This window comes from Crassostrea angulata, chromosome 5, assembly GCF_025612915.1.
Source record: "Crassostrea angulata isolate pt1a10 chromosome 5, ASM2561291v2, whole genome shotgun sequence".
Taxonomy (NCBI): Eukaryota; Metazoa; Mollusca; class Bivalvia; order Ostreida; family Ostreidae; genus Magallana; species Magallana angulata.
The window spans coordinates 55,729,254-55,741,796 of NC_069115.1; the positions used below are offsets into that span (position 1 = coordinate 55,729,254).

Below are 12,543 nucleotides of genomic sequence, written 5' to 3' on the forward strand. Positions count from 1 at the left end.
CCTTATAAAAAATCGATAGGTTTTTTTTTCATATAAGAACAAAATTCTTTAAATAAGCAATGACAAAAGCATTTATTTGAGATAACTCCAGTCTCTCCATTATAAATGGGGAAAATTGCCTTTAAATAGGCATTAATTAAACTTTTTCAAAAAAATTCATGTCCCAGAGAAGGGGGGGGGGGGTTCAATGCACAACTTCCCAAAGTCCAAGCTCCTTTTTAAAATGGTGCTAGTCTAATCCTCAACACAATCTTCAATCAAAATATTTCAAAAACCAATATAAATGATTATGCTCAAATTAAATTCCGATTATTCAATTGCTTTAGCAGTACATGATATCTGCATACTTTTTCGTCCAGTTGGTGGGGATTTCAGAAATTTTTTTTAATTGTTTGGAGGGGGAGGGGGTTGGTGAATATAACTTTACTGAAATACTGGTGCAATGTCAATTCTACGAGATATTTTTAGCAATGTGTAATTTTCTGGCTGTTTCTAAATACATGACGAAATTGGGTGAAATTGCGGATAAAAATGGTGTTTTTAATTCCTACTTATTTCTAAAAAAAATAACAATAACTTTGATTTATTTGTTTTAGTTTTATTGATATTTCAATGAAATAAAGATTATTTTAATGCATTTTCTATCCCATTCTGAGTATTTTAAAAACATGACGTGCTTTTAAGCGGAATGGTTACTTTGTTGTTATTAGCCGAACCGGAAGTTTACATGATGTTGCTAGCTCGTTGTGACATACCTTTTGGCTAATTGTAAATAAAAGGGTTGTGCAAACCCTACTTTTGCCAGAAAGAAGCAAGACGTCGAATGCAAGACACCTAAAGTAGAATCTTTAGGCCACAGACGAATTTTGCCGAGTCAGGAATTATTTGTTAGAATGCCACGAGGGGGATTGAGAGGACGAGGAAGGGGGCGTGGTCGTGGTCGTGGGGGCCGAAGAGGTGGAAGGGGGCGATCTCAAAACAGGAGCCCAGCGCAAGTTACAGTCGACACAGAGAAAACGGATATTAATTTGGAGACTAACCCCCAGGACTATTTTACCGGGAATGTGACAGTGGAGCAGCACTACAACGGACAGAACGAGAACAGGGAGAGGTACGCCGCCACCATGGCCGTGCTGCAGGAAAACGGGGTGGACGTGGCACAAAGTAAGTAGGAATCACTTTATACGGTAGCGTGGATTGGGTTAACAGAACTGCCAGTTCACGATAGTAAATTACATGTTGTACGGGCATTATAACTTAATTACGGCACATCTAGCTATAGTTATAGTTATAGTTATGTTCAGTTTATTAAAGCAAACATTTTAAAATCAAAATAAAATTAAAAGCAAAGACGCATTTATAATATACATATTTTATTAAAACTATTACACCACTCAATGAAATCGGGGACATAAATAATAAATTAGAGTAAGTCCCACCGCTGATGAAACGATTTCAATGTATAGCTTTATTTTTTTAAATAAGTATTGTAAGGAAACAGTCATTTACATATATAGTTCTGTTTTGATTTCAGATGCTCGAATTCGAGCTTTAGCTGCTGCTTGGGCACGTAAAGATTTCAAATTGGCAGAATCCTTCCTTGGAAACCGTGATAATTTTGGTTTGAACGAGGTTCTGAAAGCTCTACAGCTTCTGGATGCAGGGCGACAGGCAAGGGTGCTGGAAAAAAAGATGAAAATGCTGCAGGTGTCCAAAAACAAAGTCAAATCAACAACCATGGGAAAGCTGAAATCAGACATTGACAACCTCAATAAGATGAAATCACCGGTAAGAATCACTATCTCTTAGCTTACATTGTTATATGCATCAAAAGTGTAATCTGGTTATACCTGTAGATCGCTTTATGATTGGCAAATAGAGAGTACCTTTGATTCTTTCTTCAAAGATAATCATTACTGCATTAACATTCTTTAAACCAACTTTTGTCCACAGGCAAAATTTCTGCTTATTAACGATAACCTGTTAGTAGCTAGCAAACTAACATTTCTAACTGTCAGTCTTTAAGTAAATTCTTCAAGTTTATCTACATGAAATGTAGTTGCAATGAACGCAGTCTGTTCGTGCTAATTCTTTAACAAACTGTTGAGAATAAAGTTAGTCTATTGTATTTAATCTAAAGAATGCATAAGGTTAGTTATAATACAGTCAAGAATTTATAAAAAAGAAATATTTAAGAAACCGGTACAACAGACTGATCGAGCACATTGTTATGATGAACCTTTGATAAATAGCTTTATTGTGAATGTAATATATTAAGGCTTTTGTTGTTATTTATTTACGTCATTTTACAGTATGGCTCTGCCAGTGGTGCGGTCTGTAAACATATCAGGAGATGGGTGCAACATTTCACGGCAAAGGAACTGGAGTTCTATGCTATCCATTTTCCTAAAGAACCCTGGAAGAAACTTGCCGATATCTGCCATTTTCACCCACAAAAGGTAGGATTTCTATATACTATCTGTAATACACGTAGTATACTTGATCATGAAGTTTAAATTTGTATGAGAGACTTTTCATTTTTGAATAAAGCACACGTTTATTCGTCATGATAAAGTGGCCTTAATCTACTGTCACAGGATTTCCCCTCCCTGGACTGGTTCCTGCCCTACTGCTATGGACAGTCCGCCCCCGCTGACACCACTGTGGGTCGTATGGTGTCAATGAATGCTGAGAATGTGAACGAGCTATTGGAGGGCCTCAATATTCCGTATCTAACAGTGAAACCTCACAAGGACAAACTGACAAATGTCTCCAAAGGTCGCATAGCAGATCGGGAGGATAAACTGGACACTGTTTTATGGTAAATGTGATGCTTGATTGCTGGATACCTCTCCTTTATAGCTATCCAAAATGTTCAAAATTTGTTTGATACCAGGATAAAACTCTTCAATAAACTTTACCAGGCCTGCAAGCTATTCTATCATGGATCAATTATAGAGACATATTTGATATGCTTGATATTTCATATTTGAAATTGATAAGTAGTTTTGTGTTCTGCAAAATTTGGTATTTTATGATGACTTGAAGAAAATCACCAATAATTATTAACGCACTAATAATTTTACATATTATGTATAAATCTGGCTTTAATGATAGTTCAATGAAAAATTTTCAATGAAAAGATAATTTTCAAATGGAGGTCAGAATTTGACAATCTGTATGACCTAATTGATTTGTACTTTGTAGGTGGTATGAGGAGCTGGCCTGCCCGGAAGTGGATGACGCTGTACAGAGGAGGCTGGAGAAAGCAGACCCAGTGACCTTACCCATTGGCAAGCTTCTGGAGCGGCTTATGGTCTTCAAATCTCTGAATGCCAAGTTCTATCATGATCTATTGAAGATTGCAGAGTACAGGCTGAAGCAGATCAAGTGAGTACTAATAAGTTTAGCTGTACCAGTACTAAAGACCAAGAAAGTAATTATTTCTAATATAATTATTGCAAATTTTGCAAAGGGGAACAACTCATTTTTTCAAATTTTGAAATTGAGTTTTTCCCCTTCACAATGTGGCAATGAATTAATCATTGGGCCAACTTTTCACCTGATGCTGTGGTACGTGCCTAAGAAACGAAACATTTAATCTTCTCCATGTACAAAAAGAACTCTAATGAATGGTCTGTTCTTTTTGAAGGCTTCCCTTGGAGTCTCCTGTTTTTGTGATGGGAGATGCTTCATCATCCATGTCTGTTGCTGTGAAAACCAGTACCATCATCGCTGGGATTTTGACGGCCATTACCTCAGCTAAACTTTCATTCTTCAACGGTACACACAGAGAACCAGATAAAGTTCCAACCAGTGTAGAGGAGGTACAAATTTAACACAGATCTTGCCACTAAGTTTCTGTAAATTTGTTCAAACATTTAGAAAATGGAGTGGATGATCAAAGTAATATTTATGATTATACAAAGTAAAAAAATAATATGTGTTAGAAGTGAGAAATGAACTTCTTATCTTTGCATTAATTACCTGTATACAGGTAAGCTAAAGATGTGGCTTCATTATTCTTGCATTACCTCCATAAGCTTATAATGCTAGTTTAATACATTTTCTGAAAAATGAAAAGGGTTTTTTTTCTCTCTTTAAATTAAAAATTATATTAAATGTAATTAATTTTTCATGTCAGGTGCTAGAGCTGGCTTTAAATACTCCAGCCAGTGGATGCACTGCTAATGCAGCCAGCTTGTATCCTTACTATGAACGGAAGGAGGTCCTTAAGACTCTCATCATGGTCACAGACGAGGAGGAGAATACCAACTTTCAGAACTTCAGGTAAGCTAAACCTTACCTGTCACAAATGTTATAAAAAACTCTCTTGTTCCTGCTAGTAGAACCAAAGGGGCCAAGATTTCCTGTCAGTCCCATACTTCCTCTCAGTTGTCTGATTGTTTAAGCTCGTATGCTTAAAAACTTATTATTTGGAACTAAAATGAGTAAATAAGTTTTGCATGCTTCATTAACAATAACAAACTATTTCATTACAACTTTACAAATTTACCATTATCTTTGTACATACCAGTACTGAATACAGGGAAATATTCGCCTCCGTTTTTATTTTCGCCCCTTTCGCCCTCCTTGTCAACGGGCGAATTCAAATGCCTTAAATTATCTCTCTTTAAACAAACCTATGTCTGGGCGAATTCAAGTCAGGGCCAAAACGTTTGCAAGTGAAGAAGGGCGAAAATAACTCGGGTGAAAATAAATAAGTATACGTATTTGTACAGTGTACCCCTCAGCGAGTCTCACATCAGTAACATTAATGTTGACAGATTCAAGGAGCTATACACCAAATACTGTGAGGAGGTGTACCCAGCCAGGCTGGTCTTTGTGTCCTTCCTCCAAAACCAGCACTCCAAAGGACAGATGGTGACGGAGTTCAAGGCCAGCAACATTGACGTCATGCAGTGCGTGTTCCATAGCTCCCAGCCGGATCTGACCAAGCTGGATAAACTGTTCGGACTGCTGTCGGCTGAGACGCAGTCGTTTGAGGAACAGATCAAAATGACGGAGGAGCAAGTGAGGACACAGGGGGTAGACAAGGTGTTTGAAAAATTCAAGTCCAGTCAAGGACAGTAAAATGAATTTGATTTCATGGTGCAATAATTAATTATCTTCATTTGCTGTGATTATTTATGCATTATATATTACTAGTTGTTGTTTTTTTTAACTTTACACTGACTGAGCACTTTTTACATTTGTTGACGCGTTTTGTTATAGATGTGATATTATTTATTTCTTATAGAAACTATGATATTAGAAAGTGTGACTAAGGTTTATACAACCTTCTGAGGTAAACTTTTGTCTTGTCTACTTATGTACATGTATTAGTATTTACTGTTAACAAGATAGATTCTATTACACCTATTTTGATGTTGATGTTCAAAGTCTTTGTCATAATCTACCTGCATATCAGGATCTTAATTTGATTATTTATACATGTAAATAAAATATTATAATTTTAATATTTACATGCCTAGTTGTTTTTTATACATGTGTTGATGTTATTTCAAAAGTACCAAAAATTTTATGTGCACAGTATGTGGTATTTTTATAGTGTAATTGTATAACTGTATTATTAGAATAGTTTACTTATTTTTATGTGCATATATTTAGTTTACAGAATTTATAAGCAAAAGCTCAATAAGGTTTGACTTGTACAAATTACTAGTTGTATAGCTATGCCAGATAAATCTCGTTCTCTTTGAATCCTTGAGAAATGTACAATACTTTCAAATTGCATGTTTTAATATTGCTAAATGAATATACTGGTAGTTGGTTTCATTAATTTCAACACATTTGTAAGGGTGCCAAAAAATCTTAAAATCAAATTGTATCAGCAATTATAAGGACATGTTATACATTTAAAGACATGTATGTAATACATCAAATTTTTTTGTAAAGCACAATAGATGAAGTACCAGTAATAGAATGTGTATAACTGTTTTACTGACAGTCTGCAAAGTCATGCAATGTCTGTATATTGGTTATCTCAGAAGTCATCCTTTGTCTGCATTGGCTAACTAGAAAACAGCCACCTGCACTTTTTTGGTACATTCATTTTCTCTGGATGTTTAAGAAATTATGTATAAGAAACCTTTTCCATCAATTTGTTAAGTCATGAGCCACGCAGTAATGAAATTGAACTCCGATGTTTATTTGTAACAAAAGTACTGTTAGATTTAATATTTGAGTGTTTCATTTAGACATGTGTGACTTGTGATAGTGATATATACCGGTAGTGTGTTTTTACTTTTAAATGTTAAAATTTATAAATTTTGTCAATGAATGAATTTTATGTGTAGGCAGGCATTCAATGTCTCTTTGATCAGTTTGTTTGTGTACATGAAAGACCAATTTCTTTTGGCCATTTTGGCCACATTTTATTGCAATACATGTACTCTGGTACTTTAAACTTAAATAAATCAGTTGTGAAATAATCTATTTACAGTGGTTTTCATTTTGATTAGAATTTTTAGTTTTTAAGTAAAAAGGACCTGGGTGGCCTCATGATCAATGGTTAATTGTTCTGACCATACCAAGTCTATGTTTAATACCATAAATTCCTAATTAAAGCACATCTCGCAGATTTTAAAATCTTGCTTTTTTTTGGACAGTTGTAAACTATAAGAAACTATGATAAAAATTTGGTGTTCGTGATTTTATATTCTCATGATCTGATGCAAAACCGTTGAATCGCGGAATTGAGTACTCGCGTAAAAGAATGATCTTATTATTATCAGACCCAACCTAACACAGTAAACCCTAACTGAACCCTGGGTTTACTTTTGGGATTTACTCTGGGTTTACTAGAGTAGACTCAGAGTAAACCCAAAGTAAACCCAGAGTTGACACAGAGAGTTAACTTCCATCAGAGGTATATAGGTATACCCATGAAAGCAGACACCACATGTATATTTGGAATATACAAGGGGCAGGAATTACATGCAGTTAGATAGTAAGATAAAAAAAAAATGGGTCTGCTGCACACTTCAGTGTGTAAAGCAAAATCAAAACTTGAGTAAACCCCGAGTGGACGCAAATTTTCAAAAAACAGACCCAAATTAACCCCAAGGTTCAGTTGGGATCTGCTTAATGGTGTTAGGTTGGGTTTGATCAGTACTGTACAACTGAACTAAATATCCGTGTAGTACTTAGTTTTTTAGACTTGTTTCCAGCGAAACAATTGTGATTAAAATTTATCCTGATTCATTAAGAAAGTAATTGTGGAAATTTACACATGGTAAACAAAGTTGTGAAAAAAAATAAATAAAAATAACTAAGTAGATTGATGGATTTTAATGATTAAAAACAAAAGGACTGTCTGATAATTAATTCATTGGTAAATTTTTATATATAGGATTAAAGGTAGCAAGCAAAGATACACATAATAATATATACAATGTATGTAATACATGCATATATACAGATTACACATTTCATTTATATCAGAAGGATACTGAAATATCTGGCCCCTTTTTAATTTTTGCCCCTTTTGCCCTTGTTGTCTATGGGCAAATTTAGGAGTGGGCGAATTCCAATGGACAAATTATCTCACTTATCAGACGGACAAAACCGTTTGCAAATGGAAAAGACTAAAATAACCGGGGGCAAAAATAACCCTGTACACAGTAATCAAACCCACATTATGTGGACTTTGTATATGAAGTAACAAAGCATTTACTTATGTATATCAAGTAATAAAAAACAATAACATGAATTACTAAACATCAAGAGACAAAGCAGGAATCACTGTATATATCAAAAGATTTAGTGTAAATTTTTTTTTTAAAATCATCAAATGACATGGTAATTTTTCATTTTAAGAATTTGATATTCATTTTTAGACATACTAAAAAGCTAAGACTTCAGTTGAATTGCAGATTGGTCTTTCACTATTCCTTAAATGTCTGATTGGAAGACTTGCTGCTTCAACCAAGTACTATTGCCCTATCCGGCTTTCTTCGTTCCTATTAATCAAACAAAAATACTTTAAATCAAATCAAATTTTTAATTGAAAAAGTGGATCTCATTTCCTACTACAATATGTGTTTGATATAAATTAACTTTGATTTTAATTGTTCAGATGGCCTATAAGTGATGATCAAGTCCAGGTATTAAGTATTTATCTAGCAAATATTTCAAAGATCATCTGTTGTTGTATGGTATAGACCTTTTTTTCCTTCATATCATGACCTTGACACTGCAGGTACACATACAATGTACCAGTAAGTCTTTATGTTGTACAGTCTTATAATTACGATCTAAAATCAACATAACCTTGATCTTTATGAACGAACCTTTGACTAGACAATTTCCATGTCAGTATCAAGGTCTACATTTTTCTTGAATGCTGTATATATCTGAGGCATGATCAGCAGAGCAGGTGCTTGCGATTTCTCTCCATTTGTGTTAAAGGTATAGGGAAAGGACTATGTGCAGTATGGTCAAATATCTGCCCCCGATTTCAACCAATTTTTAAATAGTATCGTATAAAAATCAAATCTTCACAAATCATTGTATAGAGGATGCATATAACTTGATTTTAGTCATCATTGCTCACTCGCCGTTTACCTATGACGTCACCTAAATTACCTAATTCCCGCAAATTTGCAAACAAATGAAGATATTCTCATTTTTGCTCTATATTTTGCATTCGGAAGTATAGAGTGCAGGTCTGCTCAAGTGCGATTTTGACATATGTTTTTCTTCAGATAGTTATACATATTTTACTAAAAAATGGTTCTTGAGCAAGGCTGCGCTAGATGTTTCCCAGTCGAAAAACCATCGGAAAACACCCATATTTTGCTACAAAACATCAATGTATCAAAATAATGAAATCTTCATTACGTCATTACTACATTATGACGTCACTGTGGTAATAAACTTTTACACCTTTATTTCCAAAATGATTTTAACTATCTTTTACCTTATTTTTAAAGCTCTTTCTAAAACTTTGATTTTGGGGGCAAAAAATGCATAAAACCGCACATAGTCCTTTACTGAGCGAATGCCAGCGCCCACTCTGCTGAACACGCCTCAGGGTTGTGATCTCTGCCTCTTTCTTCCTTTTTTGTTCCATTGCTCATTTACCACCAACCTACATGTACCTTCCACTTTAAAGATGCTTCTCTCCTCCCTCTTATTATTCCTATTGTCATGAGTAATAATTATACCTCCTGAAAATATCTGTACACCCTTCCTTACTCTAGATCTATGATTTATTTGTTACTTTCCTATGAAAGAGTTATCTCCCCCTTTATTGCATTCCTTGACCTCCTCCCTGTTGACACCCTCGTGTATTAACCACTATGTATTACCACTATCATCTGGTTTCGATCCATATGCATTGAATACAGGCTGTCTGGATGGATCCGGAACTGATGTTCCGGGAGTTTCAATTCATGTGTCTCATAGGCCAAACACATCTGTTTTACGAAAAGACATGACATGAATTTTTTCCCCAAAATTTTCATCAAAATAATATCAAGGTACAATAACTTGCACCCTTGGCCTACATTGTAACATCATTCAAAGAATCAACAAATTTTGATAATTCATCAGTAAACTGGTTCACACAGTATAACTAGTGTACTTTTCAGCTTGATGATATGAAAATTAAACAATCAATTTATTAACATTTATAAAAATACAATGTAAATTTTTTTGACTCAATATAAATTTCTTAAATATATCTTCTCTGTTTAAAAAGCATAATCTGTGACAGTGTGAACTTAATTCATGCTCAGGTTGTTTTTCGATTAATTTCTTACATGTTCCTCATAACTTGGGCAGCAAATAAAAGCTTTTGAATTAATTTCTGCAATATCATTAATTAAAAGCTCTGCTTCAAATTTTCTGTTGTAATTAAATTTGAATTATAAACTGGTAGATGTTCTTACTTGGTTCGCACACTGATCATGATCCATCATCCCGACGTCAGTTCCTAGGCCCGGACACAGCACGCTGCGGATCTGATCACCGGGGTTCCTGGCATTGTGTTTATGTACTGAAAGGGTAGCCATTGTATCATTATACTGTTAATTCCTTATTAAACGCAAGGAATTAATCCCCGCATAAAATCGTGAGAAGCAGTCCTCCCAATTTTCAAATATTGCTTTTATTTTTCAAAGAGTTTTGAGCTATACAAAATTATAACAAAAAAATTGTGGTTGCGATGTTATATTCTTGCAATTTGATGCAAAACAGCGAAATCATGGAATTGAGTACTCGAGTTAATTAAGGAATCAATTTACTGGTACTACAATAGCTGCAGGTCTGTGGCTCCCGGTTTGAAAAAAGTTCAGATGGATGACCTGGAACAGTGCCTCCCATAGTAAAAAAAACTGCAATTAACGGCGCACACTAGTTTTGGTTTAATTACCAGGTAATCTTATTTCTGACATATTCTGTAGATAAATATTTGATTTCAAAATTTTCCTCAGACATTTTACTACAGATATCTACACTTTACTTGTCTCTGATGATCTTTCGATCTTTTAAAAAATACTTCATTTTTCAAGGTTGGTTAGCATGTTTTGAAGAAAGTCTGAAGCAAGTAAAGAGACAAAATCAGTAGTGAACTGCAAAAGGAATTTAGTGGTTCTATATACTGGGGTGTATTTTTTTCCACAGAAGTTGAATGTAAATAAGGTTAATCAGTCCAAAACTACCGCAAGTGTTTGCTGTAAATTGCAGTATTTTACTATGGAAAAATTGTAGCTCAAAGTTTGTCCATCCAAATTTTTTGACCAAGCTACAGACCTGGAGAGAGAGAGAGAGAGAGAGAGAGAGAGAGAGAATGAGAGAGAGAGACTAAATTATTAGAAGAGTGTGTACCTGCAAGTATCACTGCTCTAAATGCCAGATAAGCATTGACTGTGTCCTCCACACCTTGGGGTACCCTCATGGTGGGGGCAGAAATCAGGTACTTGATAGGGACACCCTCATTGAATCCCTTTAAGTCTGCTTCTGATGGGGGTTTCTGCTCATCATAGGCAGGAATAATCACTGCTTGACCCTATGACCCAAATGTACACTGGACATCTAAATGCTAATTTCAGATTTCTACACAATTACCAATAATCATTTCAAAAAGATTCTTCATTATACAGTATACTAATTGATTTCAATTAAAACAAAAACTCACAACCAAAATTTCTCCATCGTGTTCTTCTCGAATTACTTTTTGTAACCGTTCCTGCCTATATTCAGTTAATTAAAATATAAAAATCCAACAAAACGTGATATGATCGAGCTATCACACAGTATTACATGGTAAATCAAATTAATCAAACAATTACCAGAGTCTTCTCCTATGCATTAGCTTTAATAAAATGTGTAGAAAATCTTCATGTTGAAGATAATAAACTTATCTAAACCAAAGAGAGGCCTACTTGGTAGATATGGACCAAATCACTAACTTTATAAAAAGTTTTTTTTTTGTATCCTCAGGAGGAATTAGGTTTTCATGATGTAAATAATTTATATTTTCATTAAGAAAGCTTAATTTTTATATGTATATATCTAGATTTGAGTTTTTTTTCATTGGGATTTTAATTTTGTAACCATGCATATGGTGATAAGAAAGATATATATATATATTATACATGTATACAGGTAAATCTCAAAATCTTCATTAAGTAAATTATAACTTACATTTGCCAGCCAAAATGTGTGGAATATGCCATGTCTATCCCTCCATCCATAAAACCAAAGCTGTTAGCAGGAGAGACCTTAATTGTGTTTAAAACGAAAAATAAAAGTAAAACATTACATGTATAAAATTACAAAAGCTCTTCTATGTAACATTGAACTACATATAAAATCAATATGTTTCAATGATTTGTTATTTTTTTTTTTTTTTTTTGCAGCATTGACAATTAATTTTCAAGAATTAAAAAAAATTCACCTTATATAGTCATCAATGTGCATGCATGTATAATTGTATTATATTCAAAACAGAAAAAAAACAAAACAAAACTCACTAAAGCATCAGCAGCAGGTGCACTCTCAAATATATCTCCTTTGGATACCTACATATGATCATAACTTTATTACATCTTCAACACTGAAATTGTATATATCGTATTTAGTAGATCCAGTTAATTAATCTGTAACGATGTCATATGCACATTTCTTTCCATTAACTTACTTGAACATTTTTGTAAGACTCCGGAAACCTAGATTTCCACGCCTCAACCATTCCTTTTGATATATCCCTTAGTTTGTACACAACCTGATTTTCTGATGCTGAAGCTTCTACTTTCACTTTGCCTTCCTCCGATGTCTCTGAAGGAGCCTGGGGTTGGTTGTCCATTTTTACTTTTGATTTTATAGAGATCTTAGGTATAATTCAACAAACAGTGTCAAATTAGCTTTATATGACTAGTAACGCCAAATTAGCTTTATAAAGCGATGACATCATTTAACTGTAAATATTGTTGACTGGTGGGTATTTAGAGGCAAGTCAATTTGAACGTAAAATAATTCCTCCAAAAAAAAATCTTTATCCATTCCAACCAATAT

General features: G+C 34.2%; 2 protein-coding genes across 2 annotated transcripts; one reads left to right on the top strand and one right to left on the bottom strand.

Moving 5' to 3' along the window:
• The first annotated feature begins 724 nt into the window (after positions 1-724).
• On the top strand, positions 725-6,455 carry LOC128185097 (uncharacterized). Its single transcript, XM_052854773.1, has 8 exons — positions 725-1,164; positions 1,535-1,788; positions 2,313-2,459; positions 2,598-2,821; positions 3,208-3,390; positions 3,653-3,827; positions 4,145-4,290; positions 4,788-6,455. Exons 1-8 carry the CDS (start codon positions 894-896, stop codon positions 5,092-5,094), a joined length of 1,707 nt encoding a protein of 568 aa, XP_052710733.1. The 5' UTR covers positions 725-893; the 3' UTR covers positions 5,095-6,455.
• Positions 6,456-7,299: 844 nt separating this feature from the next.
• LOC128182763 (uncharacterized) lies at positions 7,300-12,510 on the bottom strand. Its single transcript, XM_052851514.1, has 8 exons — positions 12,170-12,510; positions 12,003-12,050; positions 11,674-11,750; positions 11,165-11,219; positions 10,855-11,035; positions 9,918-10,024; positions 9,336-9,443; positions 7,300-7,985 (listed from the first exon to the last, which is right to left on the bottom strand). The coding sequence occupies exons 1-8, from the start codon at positions 12,332-12,334 to the stop codon at positions 7,947-7,949; spliced, it is 780 nt and encodes a 259-aa protein (XP_052707474.1). The 5' UTR covers positions 12,335-12,510; the 3' UTR covers positions 7,300-7,946.
• Between the last annotated feature and the right edge of the window lie 33 nt (positions 12,511-12,543).